General features: G+C 41.4%; 1 protein-coding gene across 8 annotated transcripts in view; it reads left to right on the top strand.

Moving 5' to 3' along the window:
- The window catches only part of PCM1 (pericentriolar material 1), a 149649-nt gene that overhangs the window by 45413 nt on the left and 83195 nt on the right, over positions 1–21041 (top strand). For 7 of the 8 annotated variants that reach the window (XM_068132244.2, XM_078766142.1, XM_078766141.1 and 4 more), the window contains exons 11-15: positions 4383–4583; positions 4722–4885; positions 13110–13204; positions 13400–13524; positions 13678–13780. In XM_068132244.2, the coding sequence (XP_067988345.2) occupies positions 4383–4583; positions 4722–4885; positions 13110–13204; positions 13400–13524; positions 13678–13780 (688 nt within the window). Of the gene's footprint in view, positions 1–4382; positions 4584–4721; positions 4886–13109; positions 13205–13375; positions 13525–13677; positions 13781–21041 lie in introns of all 8 variants that reach the window. The other variant, XM_068132242.2, reaches the window with a different exon arrangement.

The raw sequence follows: 21041 nt of genomic DNA on the forward strand, positions 1-21041 counted from the left end.
GAATTCTTTCAGCTGTGTGATGTTTGAGGGGTTTCTTGCATGCACAGCTCATTTCAAATCCCCCCACAACATCTCGATGGGATTTAGATCCGGGCTTTGACTTGGCCATTCCAGAACCCTCTATTTCTTTCTTTACAGCCATTCCTTGGTGGATTTACTGGTATGTTTAGGGTCATTGTCATGTTGCAAGGTCGACCTTTGGTTGAGCTTCAACTCCCTGACAGATGGCCTCACATTATCCTCAAGCACCCTCTGGTACAATGAAGAATTCATAGTGGATTCTATGATGGTGAGCTGCCCAGGCCCTGATACAGCAAAGCTGCCCCAAACCATAATATTTCCACCACCATGCTTTGCAGTTGGTATCAGGCTCTTGTGGTCAAATGCTGACTTTGGTTTTCGCCAAACATGTCTTCTGGTACTGTGGCCAAATAGCTCTACCTTTGACTCATCTGTCCAGAGCACATTGTTCCAGAAGTGCTGGTCTTTGCCTAGGTGTTCATTGGCAAACTTTAGTCTTGCCCTGATGTTCTTTCTGGACAGCAAAGGTTTCCTCCTGGCACACCTCCCATGTAGATCAAATTTGTGCGGCCTCTTTTTAATGGTAGACTCGTGCACTTTGACATCAACAGTGGCAAGAGCTACCTGTAGGTCCCGTGATGACATTCTGGGTTTCTTAGAGACTTCTTTCAGCATCTTGCGGTCTGCTCTCGGGCTGAACTTGCTGGGGCGGCCTGGCCTGAACAAGTTGGCAGTTGTTTGGAATCTTCTCCACTTGTAGATGATCTTCCGGACAGTCGAATGATTGATTTCAAATTGTTTGGAGATCTTTTTAAATCCCTTCCCAGACTCGTAGGCATCTATAACCTTCTTTCTGAAGGCCCCAGAGAGCTCTTTTGATGTAGGCCTGGTGATGCCGTACACTTCAACAACAAAGAGCAAACCAAACTAAATGTTGAGGTTTAAATAAGACTGGTTCCTCCAAGATCCTCTCTAACGATGTTCTAATCATTTGCATATGAGCTGGTGCACCTGATTCTAATTTTAGGTATTTGAAGTAGTGATAAATGTAGGGGTGTACTTACTTTTTCCACATGCGAAATTTGCATTTGTGTTTATTTAAATTATATAATGGACTACAAAATGTCAATGTTTCATGATATTTGTTATATTATATCACCTTTATCTATCCATATTGTTGAAATGAAGATCAAATCGCTGTATGTTGAAATATGTTGAAAAAGTCAAAACCTCACACGGGGTGTACTTACTTTTTCACGTGACTGTATATACTAGCGTGACTTGCGCGCTCCGCACGCCTCACCACACGTCGTTTCAGAGGGGTAGGCATCTTTGACCATTTCGGTGTCTTTTGGGTTTCATGGTGTTTTGGGTCTTCAGGGCCATTTGGGTCTTCAGGGTCTTTTGGATCCTCTGGGCCTTTTAGGGTATTTTGGGTCTTTGAGGTGTTTTGGGTCTTCAGGGTCTTTGGTGTCTTCAGAGGCTTTTGGTTCTTAAGGGTCTTCTGTGTCTTTTGGGTCTTCGGGGTCTTCAGGTTCTTTTGGTTATTCTTGGTTTTTAAGGTTCTTTGGGTATTTTTGGTCTTCAGGGTCTTTTTGGTCTTCGGGGTGCTTTGGGTCTTTGGGGTGTTTTGGGTCTTTGGGGTGTTTTGGGTCTTCGCGGTGTTTTGGGTCTTCGGGGTGTTTTGGGTCTTCGGGGTGTTTTGGGTCTTCGGGGTGTTTTGGGTCTTCGGGGTGTTTTGGGTCTTCGGGGTGTTTTGGGTCTTCGGGGTGTTTTGGGTCTTCGGGGTGTTTTGGGTCTTCGGGGTGTTTTGGGTCTTCGGGGTGTTTTGGGTCTTCGGGGTGTTTTGGGTCTTTGGGGTGTTTTGGGTGTTTTGGGTCTTCGGGGTATTCAGGGTCTTCGGGGTATTCAGGGTCTTCGGGGTAATCAGGGTCTTCGGGGTATTCAGGGTCTTTTTGAGCCTCAGGGCCTTGAAGGGTATTTTGGGTCTTGGTGGTCTGAAGGGTCTTGGGGGAATTAAAGGGTCATCAAAGCGAGATCTTGGAGACGACGACAGAGATTTTCGAAGCTGCACACGTTCTGCACGTTTTCAAAGTTAAGTAAATTATGTTCACAATTGTATTTTGTCAAAACTGTATTTATCTTTCGGTGTGTGAACCTATAGTGTGTCCCTTGGAAGTTTCTCCGTGTTTATCTTTCATAAATTAATCGTTTCTGTTTGCCGTGCGTGTTGCGGCCTTGCCTCAGGCTTCCCCTGTCCCCCGTCGAAGTTTGTTTCTTCCTTCGCTGTTTTTGCTAGGTTTTTAGATTTCCCTTTCTCCCCCAAACTTTCCCGTACATCTACTCTTTGTCTCACGTTTTAACCCCCCCCCCCCCCCCCCCAAAAAAAACAAACAAACAAACAAAAAAACAACATTTATTTCCCATTCTCCACGTGTGAAGTTGTCCCATCGTGTGATTCTGCCCACGTGTGCCGCCTCGCCCCGCCCCCATTATCTCCTTGCCTTCCACCTTTTCCCCTGTTCATGTGACTCGTGGTTGTCCCTCTCGGCTCCCTCTCCCCGTTGGTATTTTTGTGAATATAAGATTGTTCTTCACGGTTCTGTTTAAATATGTTTAAACTTTCCCCTGCAGTGTTTTATTCAGTGGCTTGTTACAACACGCTGTTTTTCTTCCTATTTAAAAGGCTTCTTTCCTGAAGTCCTTGCAGTGTCCATATGTTTTATACATCTGCCACCTCCCCCCAAGCCCTCCCCCTCCCAAATTTCTCTCGATGTCCCTGCTCTCAAATGTTGTGTTTGTGTCCTTCCCCCTCTCTCCCCATCTTGTGTTCCGCTCCACTTATTTTGTGTTTTATGTGTCGGTTGACTTTTTGTGTGATTAATGTTAGCTCTTTCATGAGCCCCGATCTTTAATGGAAGAAGAAGAAGATGTTTTCGTCGCATATAAACATACAGACATACATAGCGAACCATATACGTTTGCTCTATTATAATAAGAAGATAGATAATAATAATAATAATAGATAGAAGATAGATTATATTATATTGTTTATATATTTTATTTATTTATTATTGTGTTTATATTGTATTATACGAAAATATAAGAATTTTTTTTTTTTTATACGAGAATATAAGAGCCGTCGCTTTGCTGACAGAAATACCAATCATTTGCTGCGATGGATATAATCTATGGGGGGGAAAAAAAAAAAAAAGGATTCCTGGGAGATCCTGCAGGGATAACCAACATCACGTGTTAGCATTTGCAGTTTTCACACGCGTGTCCATGTACCCATTAAAAAAAAATTAAAAACTTGACACAAACATTCCCGGGAGTTATCCGAATCCACCGTAGTTGGATTTATTGAAATCCGTTAATCCGTTCTCAAGTTATAACACGACAAACAGACAGACACGGCTCCTTTTATAATATAGATTATATTATATTATATTGTATGGAAAGGAAACGCACACCGAGCTGTAAAAATAATAAAATTATTTTTTTTAAATCCTGACGTTTTAAAAGAATACTATATTCTGTCCTCAGAGGTACTGGCTGTAATTAAATCACCTGCACTTTAATTTGTTTGATGTGAACATCTATATGTTCTGATTGGGCTGCCGGCAGGTGGAAGGGAGGGGAGCAATCGGTTTGAAGTTTGGGGAATGGCTTGCGTACTGGTTGGGCTGCGACCCCCTTCCCCCCCCCCAGGTACAGGTGATTTAATTGCAGCCGTTACCTCTGAGGATGGAAGATAGCATTCATTTGAAATGTTAGGATTTTAAACAAATAATTTTATTATTTTTACGGCTCACTTAGTGTGCGTGCGTTTGTGTGTGCGTTTACTTTCCATATAATGTCTCCTGAGCTGCCATTATATATATATATATATATATATATATATATATATATATATTATATATATATATATATATATATATATATATATATATATATATATAATATATATATATAATATATATATATGTGTGTGTGTGTGTACACACACACACACTAGTCGCTCCTGAATTGGATGACTTGTAAGTGCTTAATGCGCATGTTTGTTTTTGCCTAGTAGGGACATGGTAAGCTGTGATTACCTTTATTCTTAACAGTGCAGTTTTGTTTTATGGAATAAAACGTAATAAAATAAGCGTTCTATGCTGCATTGGCATAGCTTCAGAAAGTAATTTGTTGCATCAAATACATCAATCGGACACACAATGTAGGTGTGCTGCACTTGGGAATTGTGTAAAATATAGAGGAAATGTAACTTTCACCAATTGAGAGCCCTGCTAAACGTTTTGCCACAAACCCATTTGAAAGGCAATACAGGACTTTAAACTATTTTATATTTCCAGACAGTTGAACGGACTTCGTGAGCAACTGGGAAAACTTCAGGAGAGTTTGTCGAGTTTCTATGCGCAAACGTCGGACGTATGTAAAAGTGTCAATGACTTGAACTGCGAGGATTACGAGGGAAATGTTGAACAACCAGATCAGGAAAAGGCCTTCCTGATGGAGTTGCAACAGGAACGTATCCAGATTATGAAGAAATTAAGGTAATCCATGTAGTATTATTTTTTTCGGGCACTTTTGCTACTTACGGCTGGGATATGAAGAGCAAGTCAATTTTGGTGTGATTAAAAATAAAAAAAAATCCGAATTGTTTCTAAAGACAATCTCGTTTTTGTCTACAGGGTGTTGGAAACGGAGCATCAACAGGGTATGATGAACAACCAACCTCGGGAGCAAATGGAATGGTCAATGAATTCCCAGGACTCTGTCACAACACCAACTCAGCTGTTTGGCAATGAATGTCAGGCTGTTGCCAGTGTGCAACGTCACAAACCCCATGGCAGAAGTGTGTACCTCTATTTTTTATTTTTTTAAATCTGTTTCCAGCGCTGCCCGTTTTTGTTCTTATATATTGTATTTTTTTTTATGACTCCGCCCCCAAAGGTGGCCGGAGGCATTATGTATTTGGATTGTCTGTCCGTCCGTACGGGCTAAACCTCATTTTTCTCAGCAACCACATGTCCGATTGAGACGAAACTTTCAGGGTAGGAGTGACACCCATGCAGAATGATCTTATGATAATTCTGACATCATATGTCACGTGGTATGGCAGCCATCTTGTATTGAACGCAAATAATTAAAAAATTATTTCTCGGAAACCGCTGAATGAAATTTTTTTAAACTTGGCACATTCTCAAGTCTTCCCAATGGGGAACAAAAGCATGATAATGGTGACCATAGGTGAAGTGGTATACCAGGCAAAAATGTTTTTATCGAATTTCTTAGCCTAAAAATCAGAAATTGCATGCACATGATTTGACCCATTTGCATTGAAATATGAAATTTATGACATCATAGGTCACACGGTTTGGCAGCCTTATTGGATTTAACCTAAAACCTTCTCCCAAACTTCAAAAAAGGATTTAACCTAAAACCTTCTCCCAAACTTTAACCTAAAACCTTCAAAAAAAAAAATTCTCCCAAACCACCAAATTGATTGACTCGAAACTTTACGTGTGTCATTGACTAGGCATGGCGATTAAATGATGATCACGAAAACATCATTGGTCACATGGTGTGGCAGCCATATTGGATTGAAGGAAAATATTAAATAATTATATCTGAAACCACTTACCCTATCGATGCGAAATTTTAGAAATATCTAACGCCATTGTTGCATATAATTTGAAAATGATGATGTCGTACGTAGGTCACGTGGTTTGGCAGCCATCTTGGATAGAAAAACGAACCTTATCCGATCAACACGAAACTTCACAAACGTGATCCCCTACCCATACATATGCAGAGTGTACATTTTTTAAGGGCATATGTCATGTGGTATGGCAGCCATATTTGCTTGAAAGCCAATATTTAAAAAAAATCCCTTCTCTGAAACTGCTTCACCGATTGATGTGAAACCTGTCATGGTTGGTGAAAATGTGAAACTTGAAAACAGCTGAAGGGATTTAAATCAAACATGTTTGTTTTTTGGACAGTGAACGAGGGCAGCTACCCATTGTGGGATTATGGGGAGGCATTTTGGCGACAGTCACATTGCTCTGGTTTACTTTTTTTTTTTTTTTTTTCAACTATATGTCTATGTAACTGAAGGCTACTATTTTTTATTACATTCCATATTTTCCATTTTTATATCAGTTTTAGTGTCCAGATAATTATTGATGAATTTCCGCATTGCAATGTTTTTTTGTTTTTTTTTAAATAACAAAAAATAATCATTTATCGGAAATATTTAAGACCAGTACAGATTCAAAGTACACCGCCCCCATGCCAAATAAATACCATATCCTCCGGCACGCAACATTGCTGGGGTACCTTTGATGCCCGGTAATGCCGCCATGCAGCACATAGAGACAGTATGTATTGGGAAGGAGAGATGTACAATAATTGATTGATTAATTGTGTAATTAAATAAATAATAATGGTAAAATAATGGATTTCTTGATGGAGAATAGCACACCTAAACCACCAGTGTTTCATCCGAAGCTATAACCTTTTGAAAATTAAATTGATTTAGATTGATTATAAAATTAAATTTTCATTGATTGATCAATTATAATTAATTGATTAATCTAAATATTCTTTATAGCCAAATCACTTGGTCACTGTCTGTCTGAATATCAGCTTCCTAGCTCAAAAGGTGCCTGAGATATTGCCCAGATGAGAGAAAATTAATAAGCGATTAATAATTAAAATATATAGATAATAATCATAAAATAATAAATTTCTTAAACAATTGGCTAATAGCATACCCAAACCACCACCATTTCATCCGAATATGTAACTTTTTAAAATTAATTGACCAAATAATTAATCGATTCATTGATTAATCAATAAATCAAAAATACAATTTACAGCCAAATCACTTGGTCATTGTCGTGTCCAAATATCAGCTTTCCAAGTTCAAAAGGTGCTTGAGATGTTGCCCAGATGAGAAAAAAAAAAAGTAAGTGATTAATAAATTGATAATAATTAATTGATTAATCAAAAAATACGGATTTTGCCAAAGCACGTGTTCACTATTGTGCCAAAAGTTCAGCTTTCTAGCTCGAAGGGTGGCTGAGATGTCGCCTGGACAAACAAGAAAATGAAAAATCACTCAAAGAGCGACACTTGGCAAAAGAGAACAAAGTAGAATGGCACTCAGTGGAGCATCCTTTTGACCTCAAAAATAATTGGTGGTTTAATTCAGTGACCTGATATCTGCAAATCGTCTTCAAATTTTAAGTTAATCGGATGAAAATTGACAATTTCAGAAATATGGCCTATGTTAACCTCTATAATTAATTGGTGGTTGAATTCAGCTAGCTAATATGAAAATTATATTCGCATTTCAAGTCTATCAGATTAAAATTGAGGATTTTAGAAACTTTAAAATGTTGTTGACCTTTGGCCATGTTGACCTTTTGGACTACGATGACCTCAAATAGTTGGTGGTTGAATTCAGTTTGCTGATATGAAGATCCTATTCAAATTATAAGTCAAGATGAAAATTGAGGATTTTAGAAATTTGAGAAAAGTGGTTGACCTTCTGACCTCAAAAACAAATAGGGTTCTGTCAGACCACCAACTCTACATACAACCTTACCATTTGGTGAAGTTCCTTGACGATCGGTTTAAAATTGTGACCTTTCGGCAAGTATAAGTGAGCGGACAGACAAACACACAAATACACAAACTGGAGTGATCAACATACTTGTCTTAAAAAAAAAAAAAAAATTGCCAAGTAACAACAAAGCAAGAATGCGGAGTGAAAACTCAGTGCTCCCTTTCAGCACGCGTCATCACGGGGCCCCATTTGGTGCCAGGAGATGGAATAGGAAAGGAGCAGTGTACAAACACCAGGGTGCAAAGCATGTTGCTGATTTTTTAATCACGTCTAGTGTAAGCCCTTTATTGAGACGTTCACCAAAATGTTCTACAATCGCCGTTCAATAATCTAAACGTAGTTGACGTTCTATAATCGCCAAAATTAACAGAACATTGTTTTGATCACCTAGAGAGTACTGTACTAAATTGTGCGTTTTAATTGGCTTTTACAAACCTGGCTTAGTCCTGCAAAAAAGATGAAAAGATGTAATATTGGCATGAAGATAATAGTTTGAGGCTTGTGAAAGATTATCAAAACAAGTGGACAACAGAGTGGAAGGTCAATGCAACAGGTTGACAAAGGGCAATGCACCAATCTGGTGGATATTTTAAACATACTTCATAGTTTAACGTAGTTTAACGTTATAGTTTAACGTAGATTCTGAGAAGAAAGCAAATACCTATTTTGGGGGGCAACCCCTACATAGTTTAACGTTATAGTTTAACGTAGATTCTGAGAAGAAAGCAAATACCTATTTTGGGGGGCAACCCCTACGTAGACCCCTGCAGGGCCTGATTATTATTATTATTATTATTTTTTTAATGACATGAACAAACTTTGGTTAATCATGGGTGGTGAAGGTTGTGGTCAAGTTTCATCGAAATTGTGTGTAGTTTCAGAGAAGAAAGCAAATATCTATTTTGAGGGGTCAAACCTGGACCCACTTTGACCCCCGGTAGACCCCGATCCTGTAACCCTGCAGGGCCTGATTATTATTATTATTATTATTATTTTTTTAATGACATGAACAAACTTTGGTTAATCATGGGTGGTGAAGGTTGTGGTCAAGTTTCATCGAAATTGTGTGTAGTTTCAGAGAAGAAAGCAAATATCTATTTTGCGGGGTCAAACCTGGACCCACTTTGACCCCCGGTAGACCCCGATCCTGTAACGCGTGAACAAACTTTAGTCACAACATAAAAAAATATAATATCTGCTATAGTTTAACGTAGATTCTGAGAAGAAAGCAAATACCTATTTTGGGGGGCAACCCCTACGTAGACCCCTGCAGGGCCTGATTATTATTATTATTAGACGGGTCAATATACTGCCTGACCCCAAAAAAATTGCAAATTTTTGTTTTATGCTTATTTCTAGTAGTTTATGAAGTGGAAGACAACATATTAAAAGTTGGACAATTTTGACGCATGGGAAAGTCCCTCAGTGACGTCAGAAAACAAGATGGCTGCCGGCAGATAAAACGTAAAAAAATTGACTGATAATCATCAGACCACTAACAATTTAAAGTTAATTTTGCACCAATATTTGTATTATGATCGTTGCTGGTAGTTTATGCAGTGCTAATCCTGAGACCATTCGCAATTTAAAGTAAATATTTGCACAAATATATGTGCTTTGATTGTTTCTGCCAGTCTATGACATGGAAAGCAACATATAAAAAATTGGACAATTTTGACACATGTGGAAGTACCATATGCCTTCTAGTCTTAGATTCCAGTTTCATCGTCCTCCTCCTCCTCCTCCTCTATGTCTGGTTCAACACTCATATTGTCACAGTTGCTGTCCTGGCAATGTCCACATGCACTGGTGCACTCTAATCCATGCTTCCTACATGAACACCTTAGTGTTTTGCACCCCCCTGAACAGTTGCAGTGAATCATCTGAAGTAGTATGTCTGGAGCAGGGCTTTTGTCTGTCATCACTGGAACAAGTTTTCCTCCTTCTACCTTCCATCCCCACTCCGTTGGCTCCATTCCACAACAAAGGCCCATCCATTCCATTACCTGGTAATAGGTCCGCAGAGAATGAAACTTGCAGGCAGCGGATGTGGGTGGCAGTCTTTCAGGAGTGACAAATTTCTTAGCCCTTGCAACCTTTTTGCAGAGAATGTTGTATCTGATCGATGCCAATGAGTCGTTCTGATTTGCTTTAAACAATGCCACCATTGCTCTGCAGCCTGCAGTTTCAATAACATCCTGACTCTGCTGTGGTTTACAGAACACCTTTGAGCTGTCTATCAGTTCCTTTTCTTTCTTGATGATTCTTTGAAACCCTGACTTCTTTCCAATCCCAAAGACACGAGACGTTGCGTCACAGCCAGTTAATGCATGAAGGAACAATATATCTCTGCAGGCTGCATTTCCAAGTATCTGCTGAAGGACTTTGATATTGTAGACATTTGATTTTGCCTTGTCAGAACGGAAATAGAGTTCAATGCAGTTTGTCTCCACCATATAGAAGAGCAGGAGGAGAAGGAGATCTGTATCTTCTCCAATGAGGGTTGTAGATCTGGAAGCCGCATTTGCGACGGCCGCTTTTGCAATCTCAACATCAGCATCTCCCTCTGCTTGGATCACCTCACAGCCTTCCTTGTGCAACACCTCTATAATCAACAGTATCATTGCCTGCTTGTTTGACTCATTCGACAGAAAGTCCTCCTTTTTCCCAACAAATTTTGTTGACTCCGTAATGTTAACCTTGGTGGCATTCTTGTTTCTATTCCGACGTTGATGAGAACAGTCCTTTGTGCTTGGCCCAGCCTCATAACCATCAAACACAACAGTAGCTTTGCCATAGTGTCGTACTGTAAATGAGGCATATTCATCTGCAATGGAACTGTAGGTGAATCCCTCTGTCCACTTTAAGCGGTGAATAAGTGATCCCCCGTCAAGAACATAGTGATCTGTTCCTGGAACTGTCTGGTTGACAGCATTGTCAGATTTGGTTGTAGCATAATTCCTTATTGCCTCCGCCAACTGTGGTTTATCTGGCTGGCGCAGGATGTTTTTTGCCTCAAAAAGAGACATTGGGTATGGGCAGAGTTCATATTTCATCACTTCACCTATCTGGAGATCTCCCGTCTGTGACACCACTAAGAACCTCTGGAATAGTAACGCTGGATCTATTGTGCGGTCCTCAGCAACTTTGACTGCCCTGCTGAATGCAAGTGTCTTGGCTTTAGAACTCCTTTTGTGTGAATAGGAGTAAGCTGGGTGATCATCCATCTTCTTGACAATGTCACTACCTACTTTGAATAGGTCATGAACATTGACATCCTCATTTGCAGTAACCCCTGTGATGATATTGCGCAATGACTTGTCATCAAAAAATGGTGTGAAGCTGTCCAGTTTTTCGGCAACTTTGCCACGATCAGCTTCATCTCGACTCACCCTGGATGTTGTCAACTCCTTATGTTGTTCACTTGTTGAGTAGCTACTCGAGGTCAGTTCTTGCATAGCAAGGTTGTAGGAGGACGATATGGTTGAAGACAGAGTCCAAACTGCTCTCTGGTGCTCTGACATCCCACTTCCTCGAGTCAGCCCCCCTTGGCTTTTCAGTGAGCGCATTAATGTCTGTTCTATCACAAGATCAGAGCCTAGGCCAGCCCAGTATTGGTCACTGCGCCGGATTACATGATAACCAGATTGGAACTTCTGATGAACCTCAGGGTTGTCATCCTCTAACGCAAGCATCTTCTCGAGATAGAGTCGAGCTGACTTCAGGTAATTGGGATGGCCAGCAGCTGCAAATATCGGCAAGCAAGCTGATATGGCTTGGAGATGCATCTCCCAGGACCCCGTCCGATCAGCTGCCACAAGTGCCCTTGCAATTCCCAACATACGCTGGTAGTTGATCCAAAGTGCACTGGTTTTCGAGTCCTTTGCAAGTTTATTCCTTTCCTGATTCAATCTATTGTCAATGAAATGAATGCACTCTGATTGCAACACAGACTCTATAGTGTCACTTTCGACAGTCTCCAGGGAAATGTACAGTCGCTCCAGTTCTGCCACTTGTTCTTGAAACCCAGGGTCAACTTCCACAATCTTGCCAACAACCTGACGTGTAAGACACTGATCCACAAGCAAATGGCCACGAAAAGCACGTTGCACCGCCTTCCCACTCAGCATGTGCACAACAGCATTTTGACCATACACTGTTTCCAGGATCTCTTTCAGTCCACTTCCATCCATCAAACTTCCAATGGCACCCAACAAATTCATTAATGTGTGGAAGCTCCCAAGCAGTAGCACTGCATTATGGATTGGGTTATCAGCAGGAAGAGCATTCACTATCTCAGAGGCGTATCTCAGCGTTTTCGACGTAGTGAATCGTGCATGGTTTTGTGACATTTTTATCATGTCAAAATTTTTTACTTTCCCATGGTCCATTTCTGTCCAACTTTTGATATGTTCCTAAGTAAGTCTTAAAATATAAGGAAATGCAATAAAACTAAAATTTGCAATTTTTTTGGGGTACGGCTGTTCTGGTTGTATATTGACCCGTCTATATTATTTTTAATGACATGAACAAACTTTGGTTAATCATGGGTGGTGAAGGTTGTGGTCAAGTTTCATCGAAATTGTGTGTAGTTTCAGAGAAGAAAGCAAATATCTATTTTGCGGGGTCAAACCTGGACCCACTTTGACCCCCGGTAGACCCCGATCCTGTAACGTGTGAACAAACTTGTCACAACATAAAAAATATAATATCTGCTACTCGTTGGTTTTGGTTGGCAGTCTACCTAAGCAGACCAAGTAGTTCTAAGCAGACTAGTTCACCGCTCCCAGCCCGTTTTGTTGTGAAGAGACAACTTTCTATATTTGTCTTGTTTCAATCCAGGAGCCTGGTTGTTCTGCTTTTGTTTTATTTGTGTAGCCCCCACCTCGAGTGGCCCTGTAGGCTTTCTGGCAGGCAATATCCCATTAAAAAAAAAAGTTATGACAAATTAAAAAAAAAAAAAATTGACATTGCTTATTTTTGTGCCTGAGTGTAGAACACGATATCTCGAAACATTATGGACAGATTTGGACGAAATTTGGTGCACAGGTTGAGCGTGTGACAAGGACGAGTTGATTAGATTTTGGGGAAGATTTGGATACGGATGCGAGAATTTAATTTCATAAGTGTAAGTGATTCTTCACCATTGAGAGATGGAGCCAAAATGATATATATGCATGATATTTCAGTTGTGGACGAGGTATGAGCAAGCTCAGTAGATGAGTTGGTTAGGTGACAAGACCAAGACGATTCGATTTTGGTTCAGGTCCGAATCCAGATCTGGCCTATCAGTGGGATACTAAACGTAAACTGTTCAGCCTGGCAGAGGTATGCATGCACTCGACCGATTGCTGTTCTTGTTCTTATTATCATGAGATTTGAAAAAGTTGCACATTGGTTTCACAAAATGTTTATCAAGATACTGTGTTGCCCTGCAATTCAGCTAAAGCTCCAGTCGTACACCCAGATGTTGTCCAAACATTGGCAGCCTTGCACTTTGATGAAGACAAGGATCAAGATGAGGAAGATGAGAAACAGGTCAGTCTTTTCACACGCATTGTTCACAAAAAAGTGATGCATGTATTCTGAATTGTTTAATTGGTTTATCGATTTAAACAAAATGTCCCCTCTCAACAGCTTAGCAGTTTAGTTTGAAGGCTCGTTCATAATGTAAAAAAAAAATAAAAAAATTTAAACCTCTGTTTAAAGGCTTCACTTTGTCTATGGCATCAGAATGAGCCAAGCTCGAAAGCAATGGTGGTGGAAGAGCACAAAGATTTGTGGAGAGGAAGGACAGCTTGTGGAGAGCAATATAACAATGTTAACGATGGTGATCACAACGTCTATGAGCAGGACAGGTATGGACGATTAAACTGCCTCCCTGGTGTTGTCCCACCAATTGCAGTGTGCATTTGAGTTTGATTCCATGCAAATAAAAAAGTTTTTCGTTTTGTTGCGACCAGTGGTGTTTATTGTGAGGTGTTTGATTGCATTGGGCCTTGCATTTTCAGGGAAGATTTTTCTGACTTGCATGATCTTGCCATTGAGCAGCACCGTTTGCTTCTTGTGCAGCAAAGATTGGAAAACATAGGCAAGAAGTGTACCAGGCTGCAGGTCAGTTTTCATATGGTCATGCTTGGATATAAATGCCAAGGAAAGTTGAGTTTTGCATGAGAACATTTGAGATAGGAATGTGTTGTTTTCTGTTTGCTGTTCTTTATAGGTAAAATATTTTTCAAGTTTTGTCATGTCTTATGAAAGGGTACAAGTAATAGGTTTGAAGCTATTTGCATCGGTGCTGCACATTGCTTTTCCATTAGTGTGTGTACTGTCTATATTTTGCTTGCAAAGCTTCTGCAATAAACTTTTTAGATTTGATAAATGAATTATCCCCAAATTATTAAAAACAGCAATTCTTGTTTTTTTATTTTTGTACTTTATATCAGATTATCATTGTGCGACCTTATACACTTGTGCATGATATACAGTCACGTGAAAAAGTAAGTACACCCCATGTAAAGTTTTGACTTTTTCAACATATTTCAACATACAGCTATTTGATCTTCATTTCAACAATATTGATAGATAAAGGCGATATAATATAACCAATATCATGAAACATTTACATTTTGTAGTCCATTGTATAATTTAAATAAACATAAATGTAAATTTCACATGTGTAAAAAGTAAGTACACCCTTGGCTCTAATAGGTGGTATTGCCCCCTTTGGCAGAAACAACCTCAAGTAGGCGTTTTTTATAACTGTCTACCAGTCTCTGACATCGACTGGGAGAAATTTTTGCCCACTCCTCCATGCAGAATTCTTTCAGCTGTGCGATGTTTGAGGGGTTTCTTGCATGCACAGCTCGTTTCAAATCCCCCCACAACATCTCGATGGGATTTAGATCCAGGCTTTGACTTGGCCATTCCAGAACCCTCCATTTCTTTCTTTTCAGCCATTCCTTGGTGGATTTACTGGTATGTTTAGGGTCATTGTCATGTTGCAAGGTCCACATTCGGTTGAGCTTCAACTTTCCGACAGATGGCCTCACATTATCCTCAAGCACCCTCTGGTACAATGAAGAATTCATAGTGGATTCTATGATGATGAGCTGCCCAGGCCCTGATGCAGCAAAGCTGCCCCAAACCATAATATTTCCACCACCATGCTTTACAGTTGGTATCAGGTTCTTGTGGTCAAATGCTGTCTGGTTTTCGCCATACATGTCTTCTGGTACTGTGGCCAAATAGCTCTACCTTTGACGCATCTGTCCAGAGCACATTGTTCCAGAAGTGCTGGTCTTTGCCGAGGTGTTCATTGGCAAACTTTAGTCTCGCCCTGATGTTCTTTCTGGACAGCAACGGTTTCCTCCTGGCACACCTCCCATGTAGATCAAATTTGTGCAGCCTCTTTCTCATGGTAGACTCGTGCACTTTTACATCAACAGTGGCAAGAGCTACCTGTAGGTCCCGTGATGACATTCTGGGGTTCTTGGAGACTTCTTTCAGCATCTTTTGGTCTGCTCTCGGGCTGAACTTGCTGGGGCGGCCTGGCCTGAACAAGTTGGCAGTTGTTTGGAATCTTCTCCACCAGTAGATGATCTTCCGGACAGTCGAATGATTGATTTCAAATTGTTTGGAGATCTTTTTAAATCCCTTCCCAGACTCGTAGGCATCTATAACCTTCTTTCTGAAGGCCTCAGAGAGCTCTTTTGATCTTGGCATGGTGACGCCGCACACTTCAACAATGAAGAGCAAACCAAACTAAATGTCTGAGGTTTAAATAAGGCAGGTTCCTCCAAGATCCTCTCCAACGATGTTCTAATCATTTGCACCTGAGCTGGTGCACCTGATTCTAATTTTAGGTATTTGAAGTAGTGATAAATGGAGGGGTGTACTTACTTTTTCCACATGCGAAATTTGCATTTATGTTTATTTAAATTATACAATGGACTACAAAATGTAAATGTTTCATGATATTTGTTATATTATATCACCTTTATCTATCAATATTGTTGAAATGAAGATCAAATAGCTGTATGTTGAAATATGTTGAAAAAGTCAAAACTTTACATGGGGTGTACTTACTTTTTCACGTGACTGTGTGTACAATGGAGGAGAGTGATTCAAAGTACTGTATGTATTTAACACCAAGTATTTAAAGCAAAGTACACATCCCCAGTGATGGAAAAGTTTTTTTTTTTTTTTTTTGTATACAAGATCGAGGCTTCTGTCAGAGCTAGCATTAATCACAAAAAAACAAATGGACACATAAAACATATAATAAAGGGAGCGGGAGACAAGATGGGGGAGAGAGGGGGAAGCACACAAGTACAACATTTCAGAGCAGCGACATCGGGAGATCTGTGGGAGGGAAAGGTCTGGGGGGAGGAGGAGTGGGAAGGAGGGTGGGGGTGGGAGAGGTATAAAACAGACACTGCTGGGACTTCCAGGAAAGAAGTCAGTATTTCAAAAAAGTAGATCTGGGGTGAATTAACGGGGGTAGAAAAGATCAAGGTTTTGGAAGGGTGAAGATAAGAGATGGTGGTGAACAGCTGTTTTAAAGTCTTGGAGGGAGGAGTGGGGTTGAAGAGAGTGAGGGAGTTTGTTCCAGAGGTGGGAGAAAAGAGGAATGAAAGAGTGAAGGTGAGCATAGAGTCTTGATTTTGGCAGTTTCACCAGAAGAGGGTTGCTGGCACATCTTGTGTGACCTGTGGGAATATTTGGGGGACAGAGCACAGACAGAGCTGGGGGGGCTAGGCCAGAGAGGAGTCTTAGAAGACAGAAAGACCACCAACCTTTCTGCGGTGAGTGAGTGAAAGGCCCTCACAATCAGCCTCATCGCGGGAGATTCCAATGATTCTGAAAGCTTTGGTTTCAACAGCGTAAAGCCGAACTCGGTGTGATGCAGGAGTACCAGCCCAGAGGGGAGAACAGTATTCCTTTGAGATGCGGATGAAAGCCTTGTAGGTGGTGAGGAGGTCAGGTGTGCCAAGGAAGGACTTTGCACGACGAAGGATACCCAAGTCGGTGACTGGCTTTGGAAGCCAGCTTGGAAATGTGGTTTCCCAAGAAAGATCATGGCAGATTGTGAGACCCAAGAGCTTGATTGACAGAACTTCTTGGAGAGGATTGTTGCGAAAGTAGATGGGAGGGTTGTCCAGATGGTCTTTTCGGAGATGCATAGTGAGAGTGTGAGATTTGTCAGGATTGAAAGACATGTTCCAGTTGTTTGACCAGTCTGTGATTTTGTCCAGGTCTGCAGAGAGTGAGGAGGCTGCAGACTGCCAATCTGAGGGATGAGGCATGGAGCGGCAGAGAGTGGAGTCATCAGCAAAGAGATAGAGAGGATTTTCCAGAGAGTAGGAGAGATCATTGATTAAGACCAGAAAAAGCACAGGGCCAGAACACTGCCTTGGGGAACGCCAGCCTGAACAGGAAGGGGAGATGAGAGAAATCCATTCAGGGCCACATGTTGCCTACGACCAGAGAGGAAGTCCGCAAGCCATGCGTGTAGATTTCCATGGATACCATAGGAGGAGAGTTTGGTGAGCAGAGCAGGGGTGCCAGACTTTATCGAAGGCACTTGATATGTCAAGGGATACGGCTCCAATTTCCTGTTTGGCATTAAGGTCCTCCATTGTTGAGTCAGCCAAAGCAGCATGTCCAGAGTAGAGTGACCTGGTCTGAAACCAAATTGATCATCAGAGATCAAGCCATTGGAGAAGAGGAAAGATTTGATATCTGAAGCAATGACCGATTCCATAACTTTGCTGATAATTGGGAGCAGTCTGATTGGTCTGTAGTTACAAGGATCTGTTTTTGCACCTTTTTGTGTAAAGCGGTAATGTTGGCTGATTTCCAAGCTAATTGCAGATGACCTTGAGCAAGAGAGGATGAAGAGAACAGACAGAGGGTGTGAAAGATCGGCAGAGCAGGATTTTAGGACCCGTGGGCTGATGCCGTCTGGTCCAGTTGCAGAATCAGAGTCGAGGATTGACAGAAACTTCTCCACCTTGTCAGGAGAGAAGGACACAGAGTCCAGGAGCAGCTGGGTGTGACTGGGAAAGGTGAGTACAGAGAGAGAGATCGGTTTGGGACACAAGATTGTGAGGCAAACACAGAGTTTCAGCTGTTTCACGTGCGGAGTGACCTGTCGCCGTTTGAGGTAAGGGAAGGGATGGAGGGGAACAAACACCAGAAACTTATTTGACCAGACGCCACCAGGATTTGGAAGAGCACTACAGGTTTGATGAGAGTTCAGTCTTGAGAGTGGAGAGATATTGTTTCCTGGCACTCCTGAGGGTGGACACACTTGTTCCGGGCTTTGTGAAAGGAAATGAGATTGCCTTCTGTTGGATTTGCCTTCCAGGGTGCGAAGGCACATTGTTTCAGGGCAACTGCCTCGCCACAAGATTCCGTGTACCATGGAGGGGAGGAAGGGTATGACAACTGAAGACGAGGTGGGATAAATCTGTGCATGAGAGTGAGCAATTTACTTTGGAAGAATTCCCAGGATGAGTTGATGTCAGAGGCAGTCGAGATAGGATACCAGTCCAGATGATTGATGGCTGCTTGGATACCGTGCCAGTTGGCCTGAGTGAAATGCCAGACTCGACTTCAGTTGTCCTCGACTGAGGTCAGATGAACCGATTGGAGGCTCTCTGAGGATGGCCAGAGAGATGTCCACTTTAACAAGCATGTGGTCAGATGAACCGATTGGAGCAGAAGAAGAACAGCAGACAATTGCAGGGAAGTTTGTCATAAGCAAGTCTAGAAGAGAACATGCTCTGTTGACAGATCCGGGTCGGGAAATTGACAGATTGTGTCAGTCCCAGTTGGTCTCAGAAGTCCTTTGCTGAGGTGCTATGGCTGGTGAGAGATGTACCCACACCCAGCCAGCTGGCATGATGACAGTTGAAATCACCACATATGAGAAGAGAGAGTTGGGATGAATGTAAGAGTTTATCTTTTGTAGTAAGAGTTAAAGGATGAGTTAAGTTTAAGTTAGTCTATAAATTTAAATTATTTAATGGACTTCAAAAAGGTTGATTGTGTTGCACTCTTGGTTTCACTCAGATCCAATGCTCAGAGCTACCTATACCACTCACCACGAAATGATTGTGCAAAATCTAGCGGCAGAGGTTGAATTTGTTTTTAAAAAGGGCAAAACGTCCTGCTTCTGAAATAGGATTTGGCATCTTACTATAATTCACCAAATGTCTGTGTTCGTTCGAAGGTACCACAAAAACGGCTGAACCGATCGCAACGATATTTTGGGTGGGTAATCCTCGGACTCCCTGGAGTAAAATAGGCTCTCTTGATTTTCCAGTTTTTCCAAACACGATGGAATAATATTTACCGATTATGTAAGGAGAGGGTAGATCGACTCCTGACGAACTCTTCCTATATAAACGTGTGGCTCCGAAGTAACACGGCAGCGTGTGCAAAGCGACTGAGACTGAGTGTTACAGATTCGGCACGCACTCTTCACACATAAATGTGTGACCGAGAAAGACGTGTAGCGGCCGCTTCCGTTTTGCAGAATTCAATCTTTTTTTCAAAATGGGCGCCATGTACTGTTTAGATTTTGATGATTTGCGTGTGATATGATTCAACGGATGTTTATATGAATCGTTTAAAATTTAAAAAGCCTTCAATTTCTGATATTTTGCCTTTTCATTTGGGCTTCCCAATTGAAGCCCCGCCCATAGGGCGGGTACCATTGCTGGTGCTCAAAATAACGAAAACAGTTTTTTTAATACAAAATGAAAATTGATGATTTTATGCAGACTTGACTTTTGAAGGACACAGAGTCCAGGAGCAGCTGGGTGTGACTGGGAAAGGTGAGTACAGAGAGAGACGGGTTTGGGACACAAGATTTTGAGGACAAAAAATAATAGCAAAGAATTTAGATCTAACAAAAATAATGAGCTTCTAGCTTTTGATTGGTGAACCAATTATGTGACACAATTTGCAAATTCTTAAAATTTCAGGTCAATCGGATGAAAATTGACGATTTTATGTGATGCTGACTTTTGACCTTTTGACCAAAATATTAATTTGTCTTTATATTCTCAAAATAAAGCTGTGTTGAAAATTTGATGACAAAACACAAATGGTAAATGGAAATTTCAGGTCACTTGGTTGAAAATTGATGATTTTATGTGATGGTAACCACCATCCGAGTTCCTTTTGACAAAATTTTTAATTTGTCTTCTCCATATCTTTATTATAATTGAGCAAACGTATGCGGTTATGTCGTTATGTATGTTTATATGCGACGAAAACGTCTTCTTCTTCTTCCTCAAACAAAATTACCACCCTCTTAATTACGTTTAGACTGCTGAAACCCCTCAGACCTTTGACGACCATTTAATTTTTCCAAGACCCCTGAAGACCCAAAATACCCTTAAAGGATCAGACCCTGGGGCTCAAAAAGACCCTGAAGACCCAAATGGCCCCGAAGACCCAAAATACCCCAAAGACCCAAATTACCCTTAAAGGCCCAGAGGAACCAAAAGACGCTCAAGACCCCAAAAACCCAGAAGACCCAAAAGACCCCAAAGATCCAAAACACCTTAAAGACCCAAAAGCACCTGTAGACACCGAAGACCCTGAAGACCCAAAATACACCGAAGAACCAAAAGACCCAAAAGACACAAGACCCAAAAGACCCCGAAGAACCAAACGACCCCAAAGACTCAAAACACCCCGAAGATCCAAAACACCCCGAAGACCCAAAACACCCCGAAGACCCAAAACACCCCGAAGACCCAAAACACCCCGAAGACCCAAAACACCCCGAAGACCCAAAACACCCCGAAGACCCAAAACACCCCGAAGACCCAAAACACCCCGAAGACCCAAAACACCCCGAAGACCCAAAACACCCCGAAGACCCAAAACACCCCGAAGACCCAAAACACCCCGAAGACCCAAAACACCCCGAAGACCCAAAACACCCCGAATACCCCAAAGACCCTTAAATACCCGTTAGACCCAAAACACCCCAAAGACCCAAAATACCCTAAAAGACTCAGAGGATCCAAAAGACCCTGAAGACCCAAAACACCATGAAGACCCAAAAGACACCAAAATGGTCAAAGATGCCTATCCATCTGAAACGACGTGTGGTGAGGCGCGCGGAGTGCGTCGAGTCACGCTAGTCAACATAATCCATGCTTGTTCTCCCATCATTTCAAAAGTGAATGTTGAGCTTTTCAAACACAGCACGGGAAGCGGCTACTGTAAACAGGAGATAGCCAAACACACGGACAGTCACCACAGTTCGCAATAGATGTCAGGTGTCACACTTATTTTTATTTTTTGTTTTCTGCCGGGCTACCTAACCCCCCCCTTTTTTTTTTTGATA

Source organism: Myxine glutinosa, chromosome 12 (assembly GCF_964187855.1).
Source record: "Myxine glutinosa chromosome 12, kmMyxGlut1.1, whole genome shotgun sequence".
NCBI classification, from domain to species: Eukaryota; Metazoa; Chordata; class Myxini; order Myxiniformes; family Myxinidae; genus Myxine; species Myxine glutinosa.